General features: G+C 40.3%; 1 protein-coding gene across 1 annotated transcript in view; it reads right to left on the reverse strand.

The window, feature by feature from the left end:
• Window positions 1–16,257, reverse strand: part of mgat4a (alpha-1,3-mannosyl-glycoprotein 4-beta-N-acetylglucosaminyltransferase A) — a 59,224-nt gene that overhangs the window by 38,132 nt on the left and 4,835 nt on the right. Inside the window, exon 2 of the mRNA XM_010772870.1 lies at window positions 620–787. Within this exon, the coding sequence (XP_010771172.1) occupies window positions 620–787 (168 nt within the window). The remainder of the gene's footprint in view (window positions 1–619; window positions 788–16,257) is intronic.

A 16,257-nucleotide genomic window follows, 5' to 3' on the forward strand; every position in this document is an offset into this window, starting at 1 on the left:
ATGGTAGAGCGACAGTGAGGGAACGTGTGTATGTTTCTGGAAGTGAAACGAGGCAGCAGAAAAACAGAGGTCTGTGATGTATTTTGTGAAACAGAAGAACAGCTAAATAAATGCAACGGCCTCCCAAGAAGAGCTCACCTCTCTCCAGTCATTTAAGCTAAAGTGGGTTATTGAACCTGAAGCTTGTTGCTTCTGCCCTCCTCGACTACGGTCTGGGAGCCGACAGGAAAGTTCAACACACAGATGGCCAGTCCGCCCCTTTGTAGCATATTATTTCGATGAGAGATGAGCAGATCGCCACTGGGCTTTCACCTAAAGACACAGCCACGCAAAAACTGCGGCATTTGGACAGCTCCTTTTAGGTACTGCAATTAGTGAAGTGCATTCCTCCGTGGTCAAACGATCAGCACTACACCACGGAGGAAAGCGGCAGAAAGTCACCTGGAGATAAAGAGAGTGGGGCTGCGTTGCGTGCATGGTTTCCTTCTGCAGGTAACGGGGAGACGCGCTCTGGTTCTCCTAGTGTGCCACTGGTTACGGTGCCGCGTGCCAAGGGTTGCCAACCCCTGGTGTGCACGTTTAGTTAACAGGTCTTTGTATGCGTTTGTATGTCCGTTACCTGAGAAGTTTGTGAGAGCATCTTTGCTGCTGTTGGACTCGGCGATGGCTCGTCTGAACTGCTCGAGGATGTTGTTGAGCTCCGACGAGCGCTGCAGCGTCCGGTGCTCGGCCACACGAAGGCGCTCTTTCAAGGCATGGAACTCCCGCTGGTACGCTATCAGCTTCTCTGTGAGGGAAAAAAAGGAAACCAATTGAGTGCATTAGAACAGGATCTGCTACATGGTCATAGCTGGTCATCTACCAATCAGAGGGTCAGTGGTTTGATCCCCAGCCCATGCAGTCAACAAGTTGAAGTGTCCTTTGGCAAAATATTGAACCCCAGATTGCTCGAGCTGCTTTGTAAGTCACTTTGGAATGTGTATGTAATGTACTATTTAAATTGCAGAAATTAGAAATAAAACAATGGTCCGACTAAGGTCCACTTCTAAGCTCAGAGAATCAGAAACAGGTTTATCGCCATGTAGGTTTACACATACAAGGAATTTATTCTGGTGAAATATTGATGATACTTTAACACAATAAGAAGAATACGTTATTAATTAGTTGAGAAAATGTAGAACTATTATAAAACTGTTTTAAAAAACTGGGAGCAGGGTTCAGCCACTAAGTAACACCTACAGAATAGGCATCAAACACAATCTAATACTTGGAAGAAAAGAGAGTTACTCTATCATGGCAGTTTGAGTCGTGTACATTTCGCAGCAACACAATGTTTGCAATGACATTTATATTACACTGGCTCATCCAAGCAATCCATTTCAGCTTATATTTCCCTTTGGTGCTACTTTCCTGGGCAGAGCCAGAATGTCTCAAATTAAACTATTCAAGGATGATGAAAACTTTAAATACATTTTTTTTTTAAGCCAATGCAGCAGCAACACCATACAGAAGAATTGACAGGATGCTACACAGAGCACTAAGATTAATAACAGGAAATGCTGAGAGATGTTAATATGAATACTGATTTGGCATTGCATCAAAATACCGCTTAGATAACCATTCACGCTTCACTTGTTTCACGCTTCCTTCTTGTTTGCATTCAAGTATGTATGCTCACGTGTTCAAACCTGTCCGATATCACAATGCTTTAACATCCTAACTTCGGGTCCTCCCTAAACACTAATTGCCTTGACTGAGAATTTGCGTTTTAACGACCGAGTCTCTTTTCAGTTCAATCAGTTTTGTGGCAGCACTTTGGATAAGAGTATTACATCTGATGAGTACATTAAGACAAGCTGCCCAGGGAAGGGAGAGCACTTTTTATTTCACAACCAGATTAATTATGATAGTACAGTTTACAGCACCTGTCCCAAACCTGTTTTTTTAATTCCTAATGTCGTACCATATGATAATATTGTCAACAATGATACAGAAGCAGCTTTTTTGCTCATTTCAGCTACACGTTTGTTTTAGTGGAAATAACCTTTTAGGTTAGAGGCAGTTTACTGAGAACATGTGGGGAGCCTGGGCTCATATCAGGAAACAGAGGTCTTGTGGTTGGTGTAACAGTTTAAAATAAAATGTTGTGAAATTCTTTGAAGAAGGAGAAGCTGTGGTGTGTTGGTGCGCTGACATTAAACATGAATTGAATACACTGAAAACAGAACAGTGAGTCAGCATTAATGCTTATCTTACTAACCTAATGCTAACCTTACTTCTTGGACATTTTTATGTTTGGGGTCTTTTCTTTTTTAGTATTCTTATAAATGTGTTTACCTGACCATCGTATTGTTTTGAAATTGTAAAAGGACTTTGTAATCATTTTAAATGTGCAACATAAATACACTTTATTATATCCTTTCTTTTTGATTCTCTTTTTTATAGGCAGAAATTAAATATACAACACTTATCCCATACAACCAAAACGCTTATTCCTCTCAAATGTTGGTCAAATATCTGTGAAAGATTGCAAAAGGCACTTCTCTTTCTTAATGAATGAATGAATCCTGTGTGACCAAAAAGTGCCTGTGAAATCCGTTGTTCAGAGTACCTCTGAAATGTGTATTTATACATTTTAAAAAATTGGCACATTTTAGAGTGGCCTTTACTGTGACAGGCCCAAGTCCCACCCGGACACACAATCAGCATCTTGATATGAAACTCCTGTCAGGTGGATGGATAACGGTTGACTATCAGATTATAATAAATAAACAAGCCTCTATATTCATAAAAATAGAGATGATTTCAAATCAAGAAGAACATGTGTTTGCCAGTCAGTGGAATACCTACAAAACAAGTCAAGAGTAACTATTAGCAGTAGAAAATGAATTTGTTCCAAAACTGACAATCTTTCAGGGAGAGAACAAAGTACACCTCGGGTGTGTTTGTATGTATCTGTGTGTGCATTAGGTGGGGCTGTGGATTGCTCTGTTCTCTGATCTTCCTCTGAAAGTAGATATATCGTGCCCTTTCAGAGAGCCCTTCACTACAACAAAACCCAGCCTCACTTTATCTTCCCCTCTCAATCACTCTCTCTGACTGAGCTATTGTCCGGCCTCTCTGCCCAGTATCCTCTTTCACACAGAACCACGCTGTTCCTCCTAAATGTTGATCTCTAAGACACACAGACAGATGCTGTCATTTGGCCAAAAAACCTCATGAAAAGGGCAGCTTCAAACTAAAAACAGACTTTCATCTTCAGGTGGGCCCTTTGTTTGTAGGACTTCAGTCTTGTTGAGATATGACCACACCTGTAATCCTACTGAGCAAAGAAACAAAGACACACCACAGGAACAGAAACGTGAAGTAGACAAGAGGCGCTTTCACACCAGAGTGCTTTTCCCAGGAATAGTTCCGATAGTTCCTGGGATTTTGCGTTCACACCAAAAAGATCTGGAACTAGAACTTTTTTTCCAATTTGTGATTGGCTGGGCGAATTGCAAACCACGCCCCGTAAAACTCAGAAATGTTTTGTTTGCCATTTTATTTGCTCGCATTAGCATTATTAGCATTAGCCCAGCGCACCAACGGAGAGAGACTAACTTATGGCAACACAAAATAAAACGTGGGAGCGGTGGAGTGATGAGGAGGAGTCGGCGCTTCTGACGATTTATCCGGGACTTCGGGTGGCAGTGAAATTGTTTGCGGCCTGCCAGTAAACCCAAAGCAGAAGAAGAAGAAGTGACGTCAGCGGCTTCATTTGCGTAATCCTCCCTCAGGGACTTATTCCGGTGTGAACGCGATCTACTTGATAGTTCAGGAATTAAAGAGTTCCGGGGAATTAAGTTCCGGGAAATATTCCTGGGAAAAGCACTTGGTGTGAAAGCGCCTAAGGTTTCTATTGAGCTATATCTATCACCTGTTCAGAAGCATAAGGTGGTGAAACAGTAGGTGGTTTCCAAATATTGAGAAATATCACATTACCGTCAAAGGAAATGCCTCACTCATCACCTGAGCAGTCTGTTAATGCCAAGTCTGTTAGGCAATGTTTACTTGTAAATATCTTGACATTTCAGTTAAATGTCATTCTTGATATGCTTTGACTTAGTTGACCTTAACTTACTGCTGAAAAAACAAGGGACCATTTTTTTTTTTCTGTGGTATCAGCATAACATTTAAGTAATAGCAGGAACTTCCTGCTATTACTTAAATGTTATGCTGATACCACAGAAAAAAAAAAATGGTCCCTTGTTTTTTCAGCAGTAAGTTAAGGTCAACTAAGTCAAAGCATANTAAAAGGTAAACTCAATGCTGTTGTGGCCACAAAGTACCGCTCCCTTGACAGCGGTACCGTTGCCGTATACTTACTGTAGGGTATTAACCAGTATCTCGACAACTCCCGCGCCTGGTAATTACTATCAGACTTTAGACCACGGCAAACCTGCTAAAAGGTAACTTAATGCTGGTTGTGGTACAAATTACCGCTCCCTCGACAGCAGTACCGTTGCCGTATACTACTGTAGGGTATTAACCGCATCCTCGACAACTGCCGGCCTGGTAATTACTACCAGACTTTCAGACCACGGCAAACCTCTAAAAGAGGAACTCAATGCTGTTATGGCAAAAAACCGCTCCTGCGCACAACGGTACCGTTGACGTATACTACTGTAAGTATTAACCGTATCTCGACAAACTCCGGCCCTGGTAATTACTATCAGACTTCAGACCACGGCAAACCCTGCTAAAAGGTAACCTTAATGCTGTTGTGGTACAAATTACCGCTCCCTCGACAACGGTACCGTTGCCGTATACTACTGTATGGGTATTATCCGCATCTCGACAACTCCCGGTCTGGTAATTGACAGTAGACTTCAGACCCCCGACAAACCTGCTAAAAAGTAACTAAATGTTGTTGTAGCATAAAAAACCGCTCCCACTACGCAACCGGTACCTTTGCCGTATACCACTCTAGAGTCTAAAGTACATCTCGACAACTCCGTACCTGGTCACTATATTTTCACTTCTAACCCCTGCTACCCTAGCACAGGGTAACCTCAAATGTCGGCTGTGGCACACACAATACCGGCTCCCTAGGCAACCGGTACCATTGCGGTATAATTCATTGGTAGCCGAAACTGCATCTCAACAAGTCCCGCACCAGACTTCAGATGATGGCAAATGGTCCGGCCCTCAACACCTCAATATGACAATAGTGAGTTTTCCTCAAAAGCTGTTGCCATGGCAACGCTTCCCTCGCCGTTAAGCACGATATTGCTATAACTCCTGTGTAAATGGTAAAAAAGTGTTCAAATTTCAAATGTGTGCTAACTGTCAAGCCCTTGAGACATATTTGTGTCAGTTTTGAGATTTCGTCCAATTTAGTTGCTATGGTAACAAAATGGTCGCCGTGAAACACGGTTTTCTCATAAATCCAGTCAACATGCTCCAAACGGCACAACACTTCACAGGTTTGATAACGATGCAGCCCTCAACACAACTAAGCATATTATGGGGTGTCATCAAATGCCGTTGCCATGGCGACAGATCTCTCGCCATCAAACACAACGTTTGTGTTACTGCTGTAACTCAAAGACATTGTCCGCTCGGCATGAAACTTCCCACGTTTGCCAACGGCCGAGTCCTCGAGACACCTAGACACACACGTCGACGTGCGGACAACAGCCTGCAGAGCGTCGAAGACCCGCTCAACGCAGCTTGCAGCTTTAATTTTAACTGATATTATACACATTAATTATACTCTTATATATGTAGATAGTATAATAAATGTGCAGAATATGAGTTTAATGGTGGATGTACACACATATTGATATATGTCTTGTAATGCACTGTTGAGGAACCTGTGACCCAAGTTTTTCATTAATTGCATAACTACACCGTAGTTGTGTATATGATATGTCAATAAACCTTAGAACATCTTGAAATCTTGAAAGGGATGTGCAAAATAGCAATTATATACAGTTTTTGATTAACTATTATTAGAGAATAACGAGTAATCAATATACTTTATAGAGATCTGCAGATAAATGTTTAGTCTTCTCAAGCACCAACTATCAAATATCTCTCCTGATTGTTGGCACTTGACAATCACCTTTCCCTGAATTTTACTCAGGTGTAACTAAAGTCTGCTTCAAGGGTTGTTTATATTTCACATCATTAATCAGAATCTGCAAAGTAACTAAAATAAATGTATGTAGTGGAGTAAAAATACCAGGTTAACCTCTGAATTGTAGTGGAGTAGAATTACAAAGTAACAATGAGCTGTCATGTGGGTATAAATTAATGCTGCCCATTATGGATACAAGCGATTTTCACCCATTTAGTAATTACATGTTCTATTTCGTATAAGGCTTCGCCCTCTAAGGCTATCACTATTGGGTAATCCCACTGCACGTGTGCAGCACTGACAGACTTAATCCACGCCCACCTACAGATGTAGCGATTGATTTCAGACAGTTTGAAACGCGAGGGCCGTGATTGGTACGTGATCTGCCCTCGCTCAAGGGAAAACCTCCAGCTTGACTTGAGACCGCCCCCGTGATAGATAAATGTAATTATAATGAAGCCAGCTGCAATGGATCATTGATCCACCAGGGGGTGCAGTGGGGTTCCACACTGGAGCTCATGTGAAGTAAAGTCAGATAAAGTACGCTGGATATACAGCTTTGTTAAGATCCATATGTCACGGATATCATACTCTGGGCTAAATAAGAGACATGTAATCATTTACAAAACATCACCATGTTGTTATTTAACAAAATAATGTTTTTTAGTCGAAAAAAACGAACGGGAGGAAATGCAGCCCGGCTCTCGATTTTTTAATCCTAATTTAATCATCATTTATGTTTATGTTCACCGAATTGACATGAAATCACTGACACATATGAATATACTGTATTCAACTTCATTACAACATTATTAAAGTGCCTAAACTCATGATGACGGGTGTTATTTTCCCCANATTATCCTTGAAATACAAGCTCATATAAATTATAGAAGAACTTGAGGGTGGTTTCACAACGACAGACTTTGAGTAGGGCCTATATCAAACTAATTTTGTATGTTTTATTTTTTGTCCTTGTATGTTTCTTTGTAAAGCGACCTTGAGGTTATGAAAGGCGCTATTTAAATTCAAATTATTATTATTAATATTAGTCAGACTTCCTATGTATATCTTAAAGTTGGGGTAGGTAATTCACTTCAGAAACACTTGTTGTTATATTCCATGGAATGCTCTTAACATCCCGATAGCAATGAATACATTAAATGCTTTGACAATAAATACATTAAAAAATGTCATCTGTGGAAGCCGTGGCGCTGTAAAAAGCACGACCAATCATCTGAGCCGGCCCCGGCTAAAATAACTGGATGGCCTACCTGCCTGTCAGCCTTCCATCTCATGCACAAACTTATCTCGTGCCCTCATTGGTCATGTGCGCGTTCGTGTGTGTTGGAGGAGGGGCTCTGTAAGGAAGTCTGAAGGAGGGGGCAGATTTTATTCGGCTGCGTACTTTCAAATTCTAGCGCACTCAAGCTGGTTTCTCCATTCTTACCTACCCTACCTTTAAGTCTACCGTTGCAAAAACTGTCTCATTCCTGACAGTGACTAATGAATTCTGGGTAAATTGAGACTTTTTCCAAGCTAAAAATTATTGTTGACAAAACAGAATTTAACAACACTATTCGTTATTACACATAATACATTTGTAGGCATAAAGGAGCAATATTAAGAACACATTAAAGACAAAAAATATCTTTGTAAAAGCGACCCCAGGTGTTTTAAAAACAGACATGGATTTCATTTTTGTCTACTGATGTTTGGAGGTAACAAGTCAAGTCGATTTTATCTATAAAGCCATTATCACAAATCTCAAGTTTTCCTTGAGAGGCAAAGTTTAAATGTTATTATAAAATGGTGTGATTAGGGATTTTCTAAGTCTAAACCTGAATCCCAGAAAACCTGGCAAGGATGGGAGCAAATTGTCAAAGCAAAGAACTACAGAAAAGCTAGTGAATCATTTACTGGAGCATTCGAGCAAAAACTGTTACCATCAAAATACACAGGCTGATGAAAGTGGCTTATGAGGAATCCAAAATGTAAAGAGAATTCAGTTTACTTGGAAATGTTGATGCCACTATGTTCCTGTATATATAAAAATACTTTGAATTGGTGTTTCTATAAAAGGCATTGGGTGTTTAGCTAAGATGATCATGCTGAGTTTACATTACCTGAAACTGCTTGTCATTTTAATGCACCTTATTTCAACCCTGAATCGGGCCCTTTGCCAGATGTCCCATTTGTCAAATGCCTTTTGCCCAAATCTCAATCTCAGCGGACTGTCTCTGTGTCCTGAAAAAGCCGATTGACCTCAAAAGCACTTCAGCCTATTTACATTAGACTGTAAAATCTAAACTCAAATTCAACAGTCATCAAACCGGTTTGGTTGCTGGAAAGATTCCACATCATTGAGCCTTTTCTTTGACTTCTAACTACAGAATCCACCTGCCAGACTCCTATGTCTTGCAAATCACATGTAAGTAAGATGCACATGTAGTCAAAACATGTCTACATGCATTATACATGTATGAAGAGTCTCCAGCGGTGCACCTGCTGGCCACATGGTTTCTTCACTGCAGCTGCTAGTTGCAACACAAAGCATTTAAGCAGGCCGTTTGGGGTTAAGCAGGGCAGATGGTGCAACACATGAATTACAGATTGATTGGAAAACAAGAGGAATGGTTAATTATATTGGATTTGCTCTCATTTAGGGAGCGGATCTAAAAGTTAACAGACGTCGCCGCAATTGCCTTACATGACTTATGGAGACAAACGGACATTAGTACTAATTATTTATTCATAACCACAGTCATATATGAAGTGTGACAGGTCTTTATTCCCTCTCTAACATGATGTTCCTGGGCCAAAGATTAGCTAAAGAGCTAACAGCTAGCTTCTAACAGCAAACATCAAAGGCTAACTGTAGCTATCCTCCAGTCAACTTTAACACGGGATTGTTTTGTTTACAATAGTGAGTTTACTGCGTCCCATCGGATTTTAACACGTCGACATATGGTACAATAGAAAAAATAAGAATTATTTGATAGCCTACATAGCTGAACTTAAGACACTAAATTAAGAAGAAAGGGGGGGAACTACGAATGTATGTGGTTTTTTTTTGGTTTTTTTCTTGTGTCTTTGTATACATGTATGTATGTAGGTACGTGTATGTATGTGCATGTGTACATGTGTGTGGGTATGTACACACAAGTATGTATATGTGGGTATACATATGTGAGTATATGGGTACATGTATTACTGTTACTATTCTTTATTCCTTTATCTATACATTTTCTTTTAATATTATCTTCTACATTACTTTACTTTTACCTATACATGTATCTATTTTATTTAGTTAGTTATTTAATTTGCTAGCTAGGACCGGGAGGGGGGGAAAGGGGAAAAAAATAAAATAAATATTGACTGTATAAATGTAAACTCATTGTGCCTGACTCAATAAAAAAAATTAGTAAATAAAAAAAATTAGTATTTTGGCGAGTATCGGTTCAAGTTCAACATTTTTGGTTTAACAGTCTCACTGTGTCTAAATCATGAAACGCTTATCTTCACACAGAAAAAACAAACAAGCACACCCACACACACAGCTGATATTGCACACTGCACACACACACAGTAGTAGTATTGATTCTTGGCGATATTTTCCTGAGGAAAAGTGCAAGTCGATCCATGAGTAGGCGGGTGATACTCCCTGAACGGTTCTGTGTAGTTTGCAGAAAAGAGAAAAAGCACACCTTTATCTCATCCTGTCTTTTTTCTTGGCGATACACCACCAACCTTTTACCTCTTCTTTAAAGTAAAGTGAAAGGGTTGTGGGGTCAAGAAGTAAAGTGTTATCATTAGAAGCCGGACCAATATGTTGGCAACTCTCCAACCTAAAACTCTCCAACCTAGAGGCCTAGATGCAGTTTGCTTCCTCACTATGGGCTCATTGTTTCCTCTGAACTCCACCCACTCCTCTTCCTTTACTGTGCAGTGGGTCATGATGATAAGCTCCTGCAGACTGAATGTGTGTCTCTGTGGCAGGGAATGCTGTCTGACAGCACTGAGCAGAAAGCAGACCCGCTCTGCATACCTCCACTTGGCTCCTGTAGGACTGCTATCAGCCAGACTCTTTTTTTTGGAAGCTCCACTTTCTGGAATGTCAACAATCAATCGTTAATGAAATCCATTGGGAGTCCAGAGAGTCCACTATAAAAACTCCTTTTAGAGCTGAGACACTTGGTCCACTTACTGCTCAGTTGATTGACAGGAAATTATTTGCTAAAATGTTGATAATCACTTAATATATGAATTGGTTAAATTCATTATAACAATTTATTTTTTAAAGGATTTCCCGCCTCTTTAATAGGAGGATTTTATACTTTTAATTTTCATTGATGAAAACTAAATAACTTAAAAATAAAAACATAAAATGTCACAAATGGCCATGTAATCCATCATTCTGAAAGCTAAATAATTAATAAGTTCATAAATACAATAGCTGACAGATAGATAATAACAATGTGTATTTACAGCCCTTTCTCTATCTGTCATTGTTTCCAAAAAACGAATGTATCTGTATTCAACTGATATTTCTGGTTCTTGACGTCTAAGCACTGGGTTCAGTGGGTACAAGTATTAATGTGACATTGATTTATATCAGTATGGTAATATGAAATGATTACAGAGCAATGTGATTAGCAGCGGCGGTAAGAAACTGGGATAAATCTGTCCTTAAACTAAAAACCGGCCACGAGGATTCATTTGAAAACGTCTTGGCATCTTTCTATATCAATGAGGGTCTGTGTGTACTTTCTGTATGAATTACTGTAAAGTAAATATGGCCCTTAACTTGTAAACTCGTGATTTTTGGTCAATGAAAACGCCATCACCTTGAGCACACGCTGCCTGTACAAACGGCTCCTTGTGTAAAACCAGATGGATCAACAGAGAGCAGGCAGAGCCCAAACAATCGGCATCTCTCACTCACACTGAAGAGAAGTTGTGTTCTGTCGGGGAATTTGGTCAATAAAAAAGAGAAGCAACATGCTTGAATGAATGAATGAATGAATGAATGAATAAATGTTTTGCAGTGCGGGATACAGGAAGTGAGCTGAATCACGCGGGGGGAAGCAACGATGATTGTTAACTGACTAACAGCTGAAGACGCCTATCCCTGTTATGAGGGCAGTTGGGGATAAAGAGGTGTGTGTGTGTGTGTGTGTGTGTGTGTGTGTGTGTGTGTGTGTGTGTGTGTGTGTGTGTGTGTGTGTGTGGCAAAGCAGGGTACAACATACAGAAAAAATAACTTATCCCAAGGTCCCACTGCCTTGTCAGCACTCTCATCTTTTCTCTCCACCTAACATCCCACCTGAGGCTCTTCTCATCCTCTCTCTTTTAAGATGTGGCCTTTCTACTCCCTTCCTCCTTCCAGGCCACTTAGGAGTTGTCTGGCAGACTGCCTTCCCTCCCAGTGCACAAACTGAATGTATACACACACACATAAACAGCCAGAATCGGCAGATGAGAAAACACAATGTGCAAACTCTATTCTCTCTATCTAGCCTACTAATGAACCATGTATCTGTCCCAACACCTTCCGTATCCTCCGAACAGTTTGCCTTCTTTACAGCAATCACTCGTGCTATTTTTGGTCCATTGTGTTTTGGATGATGTGATGATGGAAGAGAAACCATGCGTTAACCACAGAGGAAGGGGAATTTATAGTTTCAAGAAAGGCACGGCTAGGAGGAAGTCCCATTTGCAAAACGGAAGTGTTTTTTTCTGCTTGGTGAATATTACTGTAACTCTCAGTAAATATGCTAAAACAATAAGCACCTTGGAGCATTCTCAAGCCAGAGCTGGTATTTACAGAGAACACAATAATAGTATTATTGTCCTTGTTTGTATTATTATAAGCACATTACCCATAAAAACATCCACTACATCTAAACTTAACACAAAAAGTAAGGACATTTGTGTTGTAACAATGCATTTTGGCAATAAATCTTATACCGTTGAAAAGCCTGTTTTCTTACCTTTCAAATGGTGCAACATTTGTGACAAACATGCATTTGTGGGACGAGTAGCAGAGCTGAGTATGTGGGGCGCGGCCATGACAAATGTAACAAATGTCCTCTGCCAATGCCAAACAGCTTTTTTCTGTTGACTCTTGTTTGGTTTTGTTTGGTGGATTGGATGATTGAAGTCAAATAAAACAAAACATATTGGCAACATTTCATTTATTAACAATTTATTAATTTAACAAGCCGCCTCATTAGTGTGTGGAAGAACCAAACACAGCCACAACAGCCTCTTCTCCTCATGCTGGTCACACTCTGCTGTCGGATGGCATCCCATTCTTCAACCAGCATTTGTCCCAAGTCAGCCAACGTGGTTGTGTTGGTCACTCGGCCACGGACAGCAGCCCAAGCTGACCCAAAGTGTTCGATGGGCTTGAGGTCAGGACTGCAGGCCATCCTCTCCTACTCTATCGGTGCAGCAATCAGCAAAGCATTCTCCACGTCTTCTCCACACTGTGACCCTACGATCTAAGAGCTGTAGGCAGAAAGAACATGTTGAGGTTCCAGGTCCTGGCAGGGTCCTGGCAGGGTCCTGGCAGGGTCCTGGCAGGGTCCTGGCAGCCCTACCAGTCCAGAGAGTGGCTGCTGTTTGGCATTGGCAGAAGAGATTTGTCACATTTTTCATGGGCAAAACCCACATACTCAGCTCTGCTGCTCATCCCACAAATGCATGTTAGTCACAAATGTTGCACCATTTGAAAGGTAAGAAAACCGGTTTTCCAACGGTATAAGATGTATTGCCAATAAGCATTGTTACAACAAAGAAATAATCTACCGAAAACGAATTTCCTTACTTTTTGTGTTGTGTGTTAAAAAATATAGAGATTTGCAAGTTCTATTAAAGATGACAGACTCTGTTTGATAAAACCAATCTTTTTTTCTTAATACAGCATTGTAAGAAGACTAATAAGGACTGTTATTGTCTTGCCTTATAAATCATTAGTTGAACAAAGGACCAAATGTTGGCAACCTCATAACAAAAGGGATTCAAAGCTCAGTTGACTGTCAGCTGACTCTCATCTGACATTCCTTTAAACTTGCCACAAAATAATATTGGCACTCCCAGGTCAGTAAATTTATACTAAATCACATCAAAAAGATAAGAATTAAACTAGAAAAAAAAAAAAAAAAAAGTTACTCTAAATAGAGCTAGAGATAAAGTAATCTTTTAAACAAAACATTTCTAAATATGCAGTTATACCATATTAAACTGAATATATACAGTATGGGTTTGGTCGGATGAAACTAAACATTTAAACACAACTGAGTGACATATTTAGATTTGTTTCTAACATTTTGCTGCCCAAAGTATTTATCTATTAATCAAGGCGGATTAATATATATTGAAAGTAATCATTTGTTGCAGCCCTAACTCTTTATTTTATAATAAAAGAAAATACATTTAAACAGGGAATATCTTTAAAAGCAACGTGTTTTTTAAGCATTTCTTTCGCAAAAGGTTGACATCATACAACGTCGTTAATCAATGTTTGTTGTGTCACCAGATTTATTTATCATCAGGAGGCCGTTCTTGGTGATTGTGTGGTGTTATTTTGTTATATTGTGAAAGAACTTGTGGAATCTTATCTCAAACCCTGTCATCATTATTCATATATCTACCCTGTATTCAAAGCTCTTTTGCCAAGGTCTTTTAGAGATGTAACCAGGGAGATACCAGAGAGCCAGCTCTCACCGGGGGATGAGGCGGATTCTGACAGAGAAGTACACACTCTGGAGAGTCTTTCAACGTGGAGTGTTTGGACAGCTGACTGCCACAGCTCTCATTCACAGCGGGCGAGAGACCAGGAACAAACAGGCTGTCGGAAGCAAAAGGGTTAGGCAAAAAATAAACAAAATAAAAATGTTGCCAAAGGTTACCTCTTCACCCCAATAGCCCCCAAACAACTGTCTTTTCGAAAACGACAGCTGAGACGAGTTGTGTATAAGTGGAACAGGTTTAGAAATGTTCATTTTCAGAATCACTCCATGCCTGAGGCCAAGCAGACTCTAAACACCCACGCTGGGCAGTATCAAGAGGAGGAACCATCTAACTGCAGGGAAAAATGATGTGACACATACAAAAGCCTCTACAGAAGAAAAAAGAAAGACACATCCAACCTGCAACCAATGCTGTCTCCTATGGCAACCAAGTACCTTTGTGTTCAGGGAAGCAGCGTGCCAAGCGAGAGAGGGTTCAGTTCAGCAGGTGATATCCTATGCTGTGAAAGGGCCCGTTTGGATCCAGAGAGAGCAGATATGCACAAAACTGAACTGTGATGGGATTTGTTTTCTTTCATCAGGCAAATGTTGATTTGAATGATGTTATTTGTTTTAAGTGCAATGCCGAGATCTCATGATCCGTTATGTGTTCTCTGGTCAGTCGAATCTCAGGTTGAATATTGATTATACTGGTGCTATTTTCTTTTTGCATTGACAAGATGTGCTATTCACGCCTGATGGTTGTTATAAATGATATTGCAGAATCTGTTTTTCTTCATAGATAACGTGTTCTTCATTGTTTGTTCAGTACTAATCATAATTTTTTTCAGTACTATCAATCATTTTTACCTTATGCAACATGAAAGTATCACGATATGTATCGGTTGAGTATCGGTACGTTCAGTGGTATCGGTATCATAAAAAAGTCAACGATATGCAACCCTAGGCTCCAGCCATCTTGAAGTGACAAAAATAATTTTCTACAAGCATGCTAGTAAATCACATTTATACCAGACCTATGACAGAAGTCTTTAAGAGTTACATGTGATCTCTTTTACAAAAGGAGAGAAAAAAGCATTGTGCACAAATAATAATAATAATAATAATAATAATAATAATAATAATAATAATAATACGTGGGACTTTTATAGCGCTTTTCATGAAACTCAAAGACGCTTTGACAGAGAATTAAGAAAAGACAACAAAGAAAAAACAAACAAATACAAAAAGAGATAAACAAAACAGAAAATAGGGGTGGAGGGGGGTGGTCAGTGGTTGAATGCAGTGTTGAACAGGTGGGTTTTGAGTGATGTTTTGAATGCTGTGAGGGAAGAAAAATCTCTGATGGATTGGGGTAGTGAGTTCCAGAGGGTGGGCGCAGCAACGGAGAAGGCTCTGTCGCCCCAAGACTTGAGGTTGGTCCGGTAGGGGAGGGACAGGAGGTTGGCAGTGGCAGAGCGGAGGGAGCGAGTGGGGGTGTGTCTGTGGAGGAGGTCAGTCAGGTAGGATGGGGCCAGGTTATGGAGGGCTTTGTATGTCACTAGGAGGATCTTGTACTGAATTCTCTGGGGTATGGGGAGCCAGTGGAGCTTGATGAGGACGGGTGTAATGTGTTCACGGATTCGGGTGTGGGTGAGTAGACGGGCGGCGGAGTTCTGGATATATGTTGAGGATTTTTGCAGGTGAACCATAGAGGAGGCTGTTGCAATAGTCCTGACGGGAAGTGATGAAGGCGTGGATGAGGGTTTCGGCAGCAGTGGGAGAGAGGGATGGACATAGACGGGCGATGTTTTTGAGGTGGAAGAAGGCTGTCTTTGTGATCTGTTTGATGTATCTGTTGTAGGAGAGGGTTTGGTCAAATATGATGCCTAGGTTCCGGATGTGAGGGGAGGTTTGAACTGGGAAGCCGTCTATGTTGAGGGTGAAGTTATGGATAGGTGTGGTGAGCTTTTTTTGTCCAATGATTAATATGTGATATATGTAAGAAAAGGGAGGGCAGAGTCAATTATATTGAGTAATTGATTTCATATTGGAACATTTATTTCTCAAACCTATGTTTTATGGAAGAGGAAATGTATTTCTAAACTAATATTTTATCAACCCAATTGTGAACTATCCCTCAAAAGGACTCACGTTGTTGAGTTTCATTACCTAATCGTGTAATAGTAAATTAATGTTTAGTCCTTACCCGGAGTCTAACGAAAACCCTCGAAGGACCCTGTGTACGTCGTACGTATTTACATTCCAAACACATAAGTAATTGACGTTCTTAGTTATATGAGTAGTCAGGTTTCGTCTCTTTACGAATAAAATTCAATTTCACTCGATCAGGGACCACCTGATAGGGGAAGAGTTACAAGGTTAAATAATTAAGTGGTA

Source organism: Notothenia coriiceps, unplaced genomic scaffold (genome assembly GCF_000735185.1).
Source record: "Notothenia coriiceps isolate Sejong01 unplaced genomic scaffold, NC01 NC01_scaffold00011645, whole genome shotgun sequence".
Lineage (NCBI taxonomy): Eukaryota > Metazoa > Chordata > Actinopteri > Perciformes > Nototheniidae > Notothenia > Notothenia coriiceps.